The 13,180-nt window shown below is 45.0% G+C and overlaps 1 protein-coding gene across 1 annotated transcript in view; it reads right to left on the reverse strand.

Annotated features, from left to right (window-relative positions):
• Positions 1–13,180, reverse strand: part of SIAE (sialic acid acetylesterase) — a 42,215-nt gene that overhangs the window by 16,063 nt on the left and 12,972 nt on the right. The window contains 1 exon segment of the mRNA XM_070399995.1: positions 3,881–4,019. Within this exon segment, the coding sequence (XP_070256096.1) occupies positions 3,881–4,019 (139 nt within the window).

Below are 13,180 nucleotides of genomic sequence, written 5' to 3' on the forward strand. Positions count from 1 at the left end.
AGTCCTCCTCAACAGGTGAGGGCAGAAAGGCCATCGGGCCCCTCGACCACCTTCTCTTCACCTCTACCTTTCCCTCGCCATTCGTCCCCACTTAGCTCCGTGGAAAGAAATGAGGAAACAGGGAGCATGTCGGGAAGAAATGTGTCTTTTTTCTACCCCATTTTATAGCTAATGGTCATGAAGACATGGGCAGCAGGTCAGGGATGCAACATCTGGCTAAAAGAGAAAGCAACAAAAACCAAAACTGGTGCTTAAATGTTCAGCATAGAAAGCTCACGTGTCCATACAGCTCACGTGTCACTAACACACACGGGAGTGATCAATTCCATGTGGGAAGAAAGCTGATGAAGAGGGGAACGGGCACACACACACTCACCTGACAGGGTCATTCAACCCAGAATTTCCTAAGGAACTGCTGTGTCTAAGGCACTGGCTTGGCACCACTCAAGATCCCAATTCAATCCAGTTTTGGCACTCAAACAGCTGAGAGTGTCACAGTGAGGATTCAAGTCAATTAAAATTGATGGAGCACCTACTAAGGTGCCAGGCACGTCTAGATGGCGGGAGTACAGTAAGTAGCAAAAAAGGAGAACCATGGGATCTCTCCTCATAGGTCATATTCTACAAAATAAGACATTTATTCAGCTGAGTAAAATATAGGGCAAAATATGGTTAAGTGCCTCCAGAGGTACTGACGTGTATTAAGGGGCTTTAAAAAGAATGAATGTAAAATGAAAGGCAGATCATAAAATCCTAAGACTGGCCTCCCCCGGCGCTTCCACAATACTCTACCAGTGGTTCTCAACCTTCCTAATGCCGCGACCCTTTCATACAGTTCCTCATGCTGTGGTGACCTCCAACCATAAAATTATTTTCGTTGCTACTTCATAACTGTAATTTTGCTACTGTTATGGATCATCATGTAAATATCTGATATGCAGGATGTATTTTCATTGTTCGCGACCCACAGGTTGAGAACCGCTGCATGCATAGTGTTTCACTGACCCTACTGAACTATTTGCTTAGTTCACCCTATTCAGTGTCTGGACCTACCAGAGAGTCAGTAGATGTTTGTGGGCTGGTGTTGGGTGGTTGTGGGTGGCTGGTATGAAGCTGGTTTCATTGATGAGCAGGTAGAGAGAAAAGGTAATGAAGAGGAGCAGGGAGAGCTCTGGCCAGGGTGGTTCAGTTGGTTGAGTGGTATCCCATGTACCAAAAGGTCACTGGTTTGATTCCCGGTCAGGGCACATGCCCGGATTGCAGGTTCCACCTCCGCTTAGGGTGTGTATGGAGGCGATCAATCGATATTTCTATCTCACAGATTATTCTCTCTTTCCCTTTCCCTTCCTCTCTCTCTAAAATCAATACAAACATATTTTTTAAAAAAAGAGGGAGAGAGGTGGGAAGTCTGGAAGGATAGACAGAGGTTGAATAAGCAGAGCTGGAATTCTAGGCAGAAAAGACAATATATTAAAAGGCACAGGAAAATGTTGAAAGTGTTGGACTGGAGCATAGGTTACAAAAGGAAGCTAAGAGTGGGGGGAGGGGAGTAAAGAAGATGGAAAGCCCCTTGAGAATGAGATTGTGTGTAGGCAGAGCAGCCCCCCAAAAATGTCCACACCCTAATGGTTATAACCTGTGGCTATACCTTTTGTGGCTAAAGGGCTTTTGTGAATGTGATTGGGGTTAAGGACCTGGAGATGAAGAGGGTCCTGGATTATCCAGGTGGGTCCACGCTAATTACGTGAGTCCTCAGCGTCAGGAAGCCTTCCCAGCGGCAAGCAGAGAGATGTGACCACAGCAGAGGCAGGAGAGACACGAAGTGTGAGAAGGACTTGGCCTATGGGCTCCTCCCCAGATATCTCACTGCCTCACCTCCGTCAGGGTATCACTGAAATGCTGCCTTCTCACTAGGAATTCCACGGCCGCTCTAAACTGGAAACCACTACCTATCACAGACCCCAAGAGTCTGAACTGATTGCCTTCCCTGATGTATTTACTTAGTGTCATTAGCACGCATCACCCTCTAACGGTTAGAGTCTAACCCCGTGGTCGGCAAACTGCGGCTCGCGAGCCACATGCGGCTCTTTGGCCCCTTGAGTGTGGCTCTTCCACAAAATACCATGTGCGGGCGCACGTACAGTGTGATTGAAACTTCGTGGCCCATGCGCAGAAGTCGGTTTTTGGCCTGGGCGAGTCTATTTTGAAGTACTGTTGATATTTGGCTCTGTTGACTAATGAGTTTGCTGACCACTGGTCTAACCTATCCCTCGATATCCCAAATTTATCTGGTGTCCGAGTTCAGAGAGTGAAAGGGGGGTGATAGCAAGGTATGCACCCCTTATCCAAATCTAAATGATTCCTAAGTTTTGGATAACATGTAGTGAGAGTTCACAGACCAAAACATTCCTCCCAAATTGACCAAAATCAATTTAGTTCCTAAGTTCTGATAGGGAGAGCTCAGATAGTGTGATACGGAATAACATCAGGTACTTCCTAGAAAGTTTACTGATTTTATTATTCATTTTCTACATCCCCCTGCTCTAGAATACAAGCTCCATGAGACCAGCTGTTTTTGCCTGTTTTATTCACTGCTATACCCCCAGCACCAAGGCCAGCGCCTAGCACATAGTGGGCACGCAAATAGTTGGTGAGTTAATTAATACTTGAAAATGTAGGAGCCATCGAGGTTACCGAGGTAAAGCATGGACAGACAAAACAGAACAGGGACTAGAGAGATCACCAGGGGCCACACTGGAGGAAGGAATTGGAGAAAGCAGAGACCTAGGCAGGGAAGACGAGGGAAAGGATGTACCACGCCAGCTAACAGGAATGTGCGGCTCCCAAAGCGGGTGGTCGGCAGGGTCGAAGGCTTAGAGGGATCCAGAAGGTATCGTGAGAAGGACAGGAGTCATTTTGAGGTGAATAAGTTGTTGAGATGAAAGCAGAAGACAGACAATAAAGGGCTAAAGAGTGACCGCATGGAAAAGCAGTGAGAAGAATGAGAAAAAGAAGATGTCCTAGAAAGTTTTAACAAAGCAGAGGGGAGAGCGGAGGCACTGTGTGAAGGGTGTCTGTTATGTTCCGTTTTGCTGTTTCGTTATAAAGGAAAACTAACCTCTGAGAGCAGGGACTGCGTCTGCCTTGCTCACTGCTCTTCCCTTGAGGCCGCACAGAGAGCCACTGGGAGTGGGCGGGGAATAAAGATTTCCTGCTGGACGCACAGACCAGAGCCCGATGGGTGGGAGAAGGCCCCAGAGGAAGTGAGAGCCCGCATCAGGGGCAGCCATGAGAGGACCCCAGTCAGCTGTGTTCTGACACGGAAACACAGGAAGAAAGAGGAGAACAGAGCATTGAGGCACGGAGGAAGGGTGCTCAAGGGGTCACACTGAGCGGCCTCGGGGTGCTCAGTGAGGCTGAAGGTGGAGGCACTGCTCACAGCACGGAAGACGACTCGGCAGTGGAGTCTTGGGAATAGACGTATGGAATGGCTACCATCAGGAATAGGGTGAAGAGTCGATAAGAAATGAAAAAAGGCCTGGCTGGAGTGGCTCAGTGGTTGAGTGTCAACCCATGAACCAGGAGGTCGCGGTTCAATTCCTGGTCAGGGCACATGCCTGGGTTGTGGGCTCAATCCCTAGTAGGGGGGCATGCAAGAGGCAACCAATCAATGATTCTTTATCACTGATGTTTCTCTCTCTCTCTCTCTCCCCCTCTCCCTTCCTCTCCGAAATCAATAAAAACATATTTTTTTAAAAAAAATGAAAAAAGGATGGTTGGAACCTAATAAATAGATTAAGAACCAAATTCAGGGTCTCAGAGCCCACCTGGGGCGCTGACACTCCGTGTAGAGATGGCACCTGCTCCAGCAATCACTCACCTGCGGTGGGCTTAGACCACTCCAAGTCAACCTCAGCGAGATCCTCAAGCTCCTGCTCTGCCTGATTGAGAGACACGGAGAGGATGCGGACAGACGTGTAGGCCGTGGTGTTGGCCAGCTCGCTTACAGCATTAAATATCTAGAAAAGAAATAGGCATGTCATTTCTTACACCAACCTATTTGGGGGGTGGTCAACTATCCAACTGCCTCTTAAACACCATGAACTGTGGACCAAAAAAAGGGGCCCATCCTAAACCTGACAAGCTCAGGGGAGGCCAACCTGGTGGACCCTACAAACTCAGAAACTGAAGGTAGCCACAGAGGATAGTCTGAACATAAAACTTCCTAAGCAAAAGTGAGTCACGGAGGGTAGTCCAGTCCCAGGCCTGTAGCTCCCTGGACAAAGGTCAGTCTTTACCTGAGGTGAGCCTGTCCATTGTCTTCTGCATCTAAGATAACAGACCTTTGAAATGTCAGCGTGATCTCCTTGTCCAGACCCCTTACGGCACGCCTACCGCACCCGGCTGTTACCTTCTCTACATGCTACCTCTATGTACATGTTAGTTAACTACCCTGCACCGACCCATGTAAAAGAAGTATGTGTCTGTTCATTTTACTTTTGATCTGATTCCAGGTATTTCCTCGCGTTGCTTTCTCCCGCCCCCTTAATTGACCACCAGTGGATTTCATATAACCCTCCTTGCGTCTCCTCCTTTGCCATTCTCTGGAGCATTTTCTCAATCCATTGAGATTTTGCTTCCTGACAACTGTTGTGAGTTTGGCTCAAATAAACCCATAAGAATTCTCTACCGGTTTGGATATTTCTTATGTCTGAGCTCCTTCTGAGCCTTCAATACACCAATATGAAACGAATAATGGAAACCAATGATGGGGTGGTGTGAGTCACCTTGATCTACCCTGTCCAAAAGAGATCATGAAGAATCATGTCCCCAAAGAAGGTCGGAATGCAATAAAACCTGCGCTCGCAAGGAGCAAGTCTGTGTTGGATGGGAGGAACAATGGCGTCATTTAGGCTAAAGAAGAGCAACTGCCGATTGGACCACTGTGATATCTTGAAATGAAAATACTTCTATTCAGAAAAAGTATCTGAGAGCATAAAATTCTTTTAAAAATGGAGCCCAAAAGGCCTGGGGGAGGCAGATTGGTGTCATCCATACCACATAAGAGAAGCATATAAAACACACACACACACACACACACACACACGCCTGAGACGTGATTGTTGAACTGCTGAAACATACTGAAATCAGCCTCAACGTGCTTATGTTCTCATCTGGGTCTCAGCAAGTCACCAAAGAAAAACTTTGGAGAAAACAGCAATTTGAAGAGTAGAGTCCCGGGCGCCTGCTGAGAACAGTCCCCAGAAACGAGACAAAGAAAAGTGTCCATCCCAAATCGCTTTGTGAACCCACTGCTGAGAGTATGACAGGAAGGACGTGGAGTTTTTCTGGACAAGAACGTGTGTGGTCCTACTGGGCATCATTCCTCTAGGAGCTTATGCACAAGTGCTATTTCCTTTAATATGATTTTTTTAAAAGAAGATATTGTAAAGACATTCTTTTGCTTTAGCTTTTGCTTTGTTCTTTCTCGTCTTCTCTCCTGGACTGGTCTGGTTTTCCCAAACAAAGGGCTAACGGAGCGTCAGGAAGCCCAGTCATCACTGGCCTCGGGGAACGCACGCTCCAGCTGAGGCAGGCCTGCCCAGCGAGAGGCACAGGAGGCTGGCTGCCTTCCATTGGCCGCTCGCCGCAGGAGCGCAGCTGGCTCGCCTTCCCTCCCGCCCACCACCGAGAATACAGCTGGCCCTCCAGCCCACATTGTAAGATAAATGATGGAGCTGCCAGATTGCCCCCACAGAGCATTTCACTGAAATACGCGGCCCCCCGGCCCCCACCCCCGCATCGCCTCTGGACTTGCCGCTGAGCCTGCTGCGGCCGCTGAGATGGCCAGACACAAATGGCTCTTTCGGTCACAATGGAAGCCACAGCCTGAATCGCTCCCTGGGAGCCGCAGCTCTCGCCTGTCAGGGTTACGGGTCTTCCCACAGCCAGGACACACAGTACATACAGTCTCGGGAAAATTCCACAGGAAATCCAGATCCCTGTGTTCAGGATCCTGCCTGGCAAGCTGAATGTCAAATAAACATCAATTCGTGAGGACAGGCCAACGCACTCACAGTGTATTCTGGCAGGGAAATTATTTCTCAGCAGCCAGTACCTGTAAAGAATCATCTCCCTTGAAATTCAGTTCCTCGCTAAGTGCAGAGGCTCGGCTGTCGCTTCCATGGAAACAGTGGATGGAGCTGCTTCCATTCTCCCCACCCACACCAGCTTCTGCAGCCACGGGGAACTCAAGTGCCTCATCGCCTGAGACGCCAGCTCGGGAGGCAGCGTGGTGAACATGCTGCTTGTCTTTTACACCCGCCGCTAACACTTGAGATGCTGCAAGGCCAACGAAGTCGGGGTGGCTGGCGTTCTCCTATATTGTCACCAGCACACAGAACTGGATCTAAAACACTGGCTGGAAAACTTCTATTTTCAAACTCACATTTGTGTATTATTTCAAGTCAAAACTTGAAAGCCAACATGAAGTGGTAACAAAAATGGGGGTGGGGACCCTAGCCGGTTTGGCTTGGTGGGTACAGCATTGGCCTGCAGACCGAAGGGTCTCAGGTTCGATTCTGGTCAAGGTCAAGGGCACACACCTGAATGGCAGGCTCCATCCCTGGCCCTGGTCAGGGTGTGGTGCAGGAGGCAACCAATCGATGTGTGTCTCTCACATCAATATTTCTGTCTGTCTCTGTAAAAATCAATGGAAAAATATCCTCAGGTGAGGATTAGCAAAAAAAAAAAAAGGGGGGGGGGAGGAAATTCTTGCTGTACCCGATGACAATTCCTTCTGAACCTGGCGTCCTCCCCCTGTATCAGCAAGCCTTTTTGATGGCTGCATCTCCTCAGGGATATTGGCAACAAACTTAGGAATAAAGAGATTTCAGGAAGATTTTCATTTAAATGACACTTGGCTTCCCTGCTGATGAAAGGGGAAGCCTTACTCCATCTGCTGAGATCAAATTTCATCTCATCAAACACCTCAGTGTAATTATTTTTCCACCAACTATTTAAATGAGGATGGAAATGAACACCAAGGTATTTGAAGTCATTAGGGCTGCTGGGCTGAGAGGGAGCAACGCGGCCTCTCCAGGGACCGGCAGTCCAGCATCAAAGCAGCTGCTCACCAGTGTTCCATTTGTAACCTTTACACCACATTCTTGAATTAATGAAGAAGTGTCAAGACTCTATTTCCTCGGAGAATCTTGGCATGGGGTCCGCACGAGGAGCAAGGCCTGTGGGGTGTGTGTGTTTGTGTGTGTGTGTGTGTGTGTGAGAGAGAGAGAGAGAGAGAGAGAGAGAGAGAGAGAGAGAGAGAGAAGCACGAGTGTGTGTTCTATATTTCACCTTCTACAGTTATCGGGGAAACTGGGGTCTCCTCTTGCCCACTGGGTGGTGGGGTCCTTACACTATCTCCAGAAAAAGAATTTTCTGAGACTCACACGGGAGGATGTGGTTTTCATTTGCGTGGAATTACATCCCTGGTTTTCCAAAGTCCCGTTCCGGTAATGGAAGAAGTAGCTGGGGTTTCAGTAAAGCTGGGAGCAAAGACAGTGTCCAGTTTTGTGTGTGTTTTTTCCATGTTGGAACCAGCTCCGGTTCAGCATCAGGCGAGCAGCAGTCCATTAGTCCACGGTGCTGGAGTCCGCATGGCTGTGGGCCATGTGAGTGAACACAGGAGAGCCAAGCCTGAGCCATGAGCCAAGTGTGCCAGGAGGAACCAAGAGAGGGAATTTCTTTGTTTAGGGATTAAATATCCCATGTTTCTCATCCTTGCAGTGGCCATGCCCATTCTGGTCAATGACCTGTTCCCAAGTGTGACTGACAGACAAGTACCTTACAGACGTCACCCCAACGTTACTGGACGTGCATCTCGTCTCCTCCCTGGGGTGTGTGCAAAGTGTTTGCTTCCTGGTGAAGTTGCCCAGATGACATGCCTATAATATTTGGCCTTCCCTTTGCTCCTGTCCTATTATTAATAACTAATTAACAGCAATGGTATCACTACTACAGTATAACACAGCAGTTTTAAAGTTGAGGAAGTAACTATAAATAAGCCATCCATCATTACTTCTGTGGATCTTTCATTGTAATGTGCTAATAGCCCTTCTCTTCTGGATTGTAATTTCTCTACTTGGAGAGTAGGAATATGGGGATTGCCAAGATATTGAAAACGGGTTTCCTGTCTAACATTGGCCATCTTCTTCTGAGCCTGGCCTAGAAATACCCAAGTCTTAAGACCTACCCTGTCTTAGGAGGCGACAGATGAACATTTAGACTTTTCTCCATTTATAAACATCTCACTCGGCGTTATAAATAACACGCGATTTAAAAATTCCACTTCACCCTAACAACAAGATAGGCATGCAATCTGCCATGTCCTTCATTTGAATGTGAAGAGTGGTATGTTATAGTGGGAACTTTACCTCCTCAGAAGAGTCACATGGAGGGAGAAAAGGGGAAAAAAAGAGACAGACACCCTGTGTGTTGCAGTGTGTGTGTGTGGCGGGGGGGGGGGGGTCTTTGGAAGAAAAGGAGCAAAAGGAATATGGAGGAGTCACATACGGTATCCTTTTGATAAAAAAAGTAAGTTCTACAGAATGTTAAGAGACTAGAAACCCTGGCTTTTGGTACTGTCAGCACCTAAAATGCTGTCATGCAAACTAAGTGCATGATTTAAAACCAAAAAAATAAAGAATTAACACTTGGCTGTGTCAGGTGGGCTCTTTCTACCCCCCACCCTCACTCCCCTATATCTCAGAGCTTGTAGCCTTCCTTTAATACAGAAGATGAAAAAGAGTAACTGCTAGGCAGAAAGAATGTTCACTCTTATCAAAATCTTGTTACCAGGGTGGGCTGGGAGGGCAATGGGGAAAGATAGGGGGGACATCTGCACTGTTCTCAACAATAAAGATAAAATTTGTAAAATATATTTGTATTGATTTCAGAGAGGAAGGGAGAGGGAGAGAGAGATGGAAACATCAATGATGAGAGAGAATCATTGATCGGCTGCCTCCTGCACCAGCCACACTGGGGCTCGAGCCCACAACTCAGGCATGTGCCCTAACCGGGAATCGAACCGTGACCTCCTGATTCATGGGTTAACACTCAATCACTGAGCAACACCGGCTGGGCAAGATAAATTTTTTAAAAATCTTGTTACCATAGGCAACTAGATATTAAGGAAGGAAGCAAAGGGAATGGGGCATGAGCCTATTTGCTTCACCAGGAAGGTACAGCATCATACCCCCCACCCCAGGGGATCTCAGCATTGCCCTGCCAAGGATTAACATCTCTCCCTTTCCCGTCTGGTACCAGATGGGGGGAGGGGGGAGGTGGGGGCAGTAAGCACATGAGCAAAAGAAGTCAAAATGGTGCAGGGGTATATGCTTGACCATAGAGGCCTGTCAGTCTAACCTGTGAGAGGGATCACTGGTCAGGGGGTGGATCCATCAGAAGCCCAGAAAGCTTGGTAAGTTGACTGGTTATTTTGAAAAAGCTCCTGATCATAATAAGTCCAGGGAACAAAAAGGAGCTCTCTTGCTTGGTGACCTATGCTAGCTCCTTTGCGTTCTCTCTCTCTCTCTCTCTCTCTCTCTCTCTCTCTCTCTCTCTCCTCTGCCCCCCCTCCCCCCCCGCCACCACTCCCTCCCCCCACACACAGACAAACATGACCATGCAGGTCTAACAGCCAGGCCATGGCAGACTGTGTGGGCTCCAAAGGACTAAGCTTTCATATGAAACAGAAACTGTCGACACTGGCCTTGGTTTTGCACTTTCCCATGGCGGATGGAGGGAGATGCGACACTGGAAACCCAGGGGCAGCTTTCTGAAATAGATTTTGCCACACCACAATCTCCCGGGGCGTGGGTCCCTGGAATGCTTTCCTCATGATCCCGTGGAAGAACCCGATTTCCACCAACAACGATCTGATTTAGCTCAACAAAAAGTGAGATGAGATCCCCTGGCATAGAGTGCTACTGAGAACCTGACTGTATAAATAAAAATAGATCTGGCCCGTGCCTTTCTTTGCAAACAGAGAACTGCAATTAAAGCATTAGGAAAGTACTGTTTTCCTTAACGCGTTCACAGCAATTCTACTTCTATACAAAACTATGCTTTCTATCAAGAGCTAAAATTTCACTTTTGCTGCCATTCACTTAAGTTAAAAAAAATCCAGTTAAAGTTCATTTTTAATATATTCTTATTGATTTCAGAGAGGAAGGGAGAGGGAGAGAGAGAAACATCAATGATGAGAGAGAATCTTTGATTGGCTGCCCCGTGGACGCCCCCACTGGGGATCGAGCCCAGAACCCAGGCATGTGCCCTGATTGGAAATCGAACCTGGGACCTTCAGTCCGCAGGCCGACACTCTATCCACTGAGGCAAATCAGCTAGGGCTAAAGTTCATTTTAATAAACATTTACATTCAATAGGTTTCCACATATTTAAGTAGGGCAGGAAGCAAGAGCAAATAAAATATTGGTTAGGAAGACATAAATGCAAGAATTTAGATTTTGAATTAGAAAACTAATAATGAAATGAAGTATATAGGCCCAGAGTAGACTCTTTTTAGTAGCATTATTTAGTAATTAGTTAAAAAAAAAAGAAACTATAAGTGATAGAAGCAAAATAAGAAATCATAAAGTATGTTAAGGGATTCAATTTTATAACCAAAAAAGAAATTCATTGAGATCATGGTCTAGTTGTAGATTTTAAAATCTCAAATTAAATATTCTCAAAGAAAGAGAAATAGATAACAAAAGAAAGGTAGGAAAATAAAAGTCAACTTGAGAAGAAACTGAGTTTAGAGAAAGAGCTAGGGAAAACAATAATCTTTCCAAGTTCTTAATCTATTATAGTGATACCATTGTACTTAGCTAATTATTAATAATAAATCTATGCCGAAACAGGTTTGGCTCAGTGGATAGAGCGTCGGCCTGCGGACTGAAGGGTCCCAGGTTCGATTCCGGTCAAGGGCATGTACCTGGGTTGCGGGCACATCCCCAGTAGGAGATGTGCGGGAGGCAGCTGATCGGTGTTTCTCTCTCATCGATGTTTCTAACTCTCTATCTCTCTCCCTTCCTCTCTGTAAAAAAAAAATCAATAAAAATATATTTTAAAAAATAATAATAATAATAAATCTAGTCAAGAAGGTAGAAGATACCAAAAACTATAAAACATTGCTGGAAAAAAGTAAAGACATTAATGGAAAGACATCCTATGTTCACAATAGAAGTTAAAATGCCAATACTACCCAAAGAAATCGACAGATTCAAACACAATACCTATCAAAAATCCCAGTAGCCTTTTTTCCCCCAGAAATGGAAAAGCATATTCTCACATTCATATGGAATTGCAAGAACCCTGACTAACCAAAATAATTTTGAAAAAGAAGGACACAGTTGGAGGAATCACATTTCCCAACTTTGAAACTTACTACAAAGCTACCGTAATTAAAACAGTGTGGTCCTGGTAAAAGGAGAGACCTGTAGATCAATGGACTAGAAAGCCAAGAAATAAACCTTTATATATATGGTTAATTAATTATTGACAAGAGTACCAAGACCACTCAGTGGGGGAAAGGACAGTTTTTTCAACAAATGGTAGTGGGAGAATTGGATATCCAACTTCAAAAGAATGAAGTTAGACCCTCGTCTTACACCATATACCAAAATTGACTCATAAAGAATCAAAGACCTAAACTTAAGAGCTAAAACTATAAAACTCTTAGAAGACAACATTGGGGAAAATGTCTATAATACTGGATTTTGCAACATTTCATGAATATGACACCAAAAGGATAGACAACAAAAAAAATAAAAATATAAATTGAACTTTATAAAAAAAAAAAACTTTTGTGTGTCAGAGAACACCCTCAGGAAAATTAAATAACAATCTAAAGAATGACATAAAACATTTTCAAATAATATACCTGACAAGTGATTATTATCTAGAATATTTAAAGAATTCCTACAATTCAACAACAAATAACCCAGTTCAAAAATGGGCAAAGGACTTGAATAGACATCTATCCAAAGAAATCTTACAAACGGTACTCAATATCATTAGTCATTAGCGAAATGCAAATCAAAACCACAATGAGATACCTCTTCCCACCTATTAACATGGCTATAATAAAAAAAAAAGGAAAGTAACACATGTTACTGAGAACATAGAGAAACTGGAACATTTGCATATTGCTGGTAGGAATGCAAGATGGTGCAGCCAGTGTGGAAAATGGTTTGGTGGTTTCTCAAAAGTTAAACACAGAACTAACAGGTGACCCTGCAATTCCATTCACGGGTATTTTTCTAAAAGAATGGAAAGCAGGGACTGGACCAGATATCTGCACACCAATGCTCATAGCAGCATTATTCACAATCGCCAAGAGGGGGAAGCAGCCTAGGTGTCCATCAACAGGTAAATGGATAAACAAAATGAGGCATAGAAAATAGAATACAATTCAGCCATAAAAAGGGATAAAATTTTGACATATGTTACAACATGGATGGACCTTGAAAACGTTATGCTTGATAATCCGGACACAAAGTCAAATATGATTCCACTTCTATGAGGTAACTAGAATAGGCAAATTCATAGAAGGAAGGCTACTAGGGGCTGGAGGAAGAAGAAAAGAGGAATTATTGCTTAGCAGGTACAGAGTTTATGGTGAGGATGAAGACATAGTTTTAAATAGAGATAAGGTATGGGTCCACACAGGATGGTGAATAAAAGGTGGGGCAAAAGTAGGTTTACAGTTTGAGTGTGTGAAACACAATATTTTATTTTTCTTGTATTATTATTTATTGATTGTATTATTTTCCATATGAAAAACTGTAAACCTACTTTTGCCCCACTCTGTATATTTAATGGTTAAAAGGACAAGTATATTTATTTAAATTTAAGCACATTTTTATAAAGTATATTTTAAAAACAAAGTCTCAAAAATACCCAGTGAGAACACAGCTGCACCAGCGGGGGATGGGGAAGAGGTGAGTAGGCAGAAGCACCTGGGGATGAAGGCTGGATGTTTCAGTTAATAGCAATGGAAAATGAGGATCCTAAAAAGACCAAGCGTGAACATGGGCTGCATTAGTAGGAATATAGTTCTCAAAACAAGGGAGGTGACCATCGTATTGGCCAGACCCGAGCTCTGTTTGGGGCCTCA

This window comes from Myotis yumanensis, unplaced genomic scaffold (assembly GCF_028538775.1).
Source record: "Myotis yumanensis isolate MYYU_CA2020_CCGP unplaced genomic scaffold, mMyoYum1.0.hap1 SCAF_19, whole genome shotgun sequence".
In the NCBI taxonomy this organism is placed as follows: domain Eukaryota; kingdom Metazoa; phylum Chordata; class Mammalia; order Chiroptera; family Vespertilionidae; genus Myotis; species Myotis yumanensis.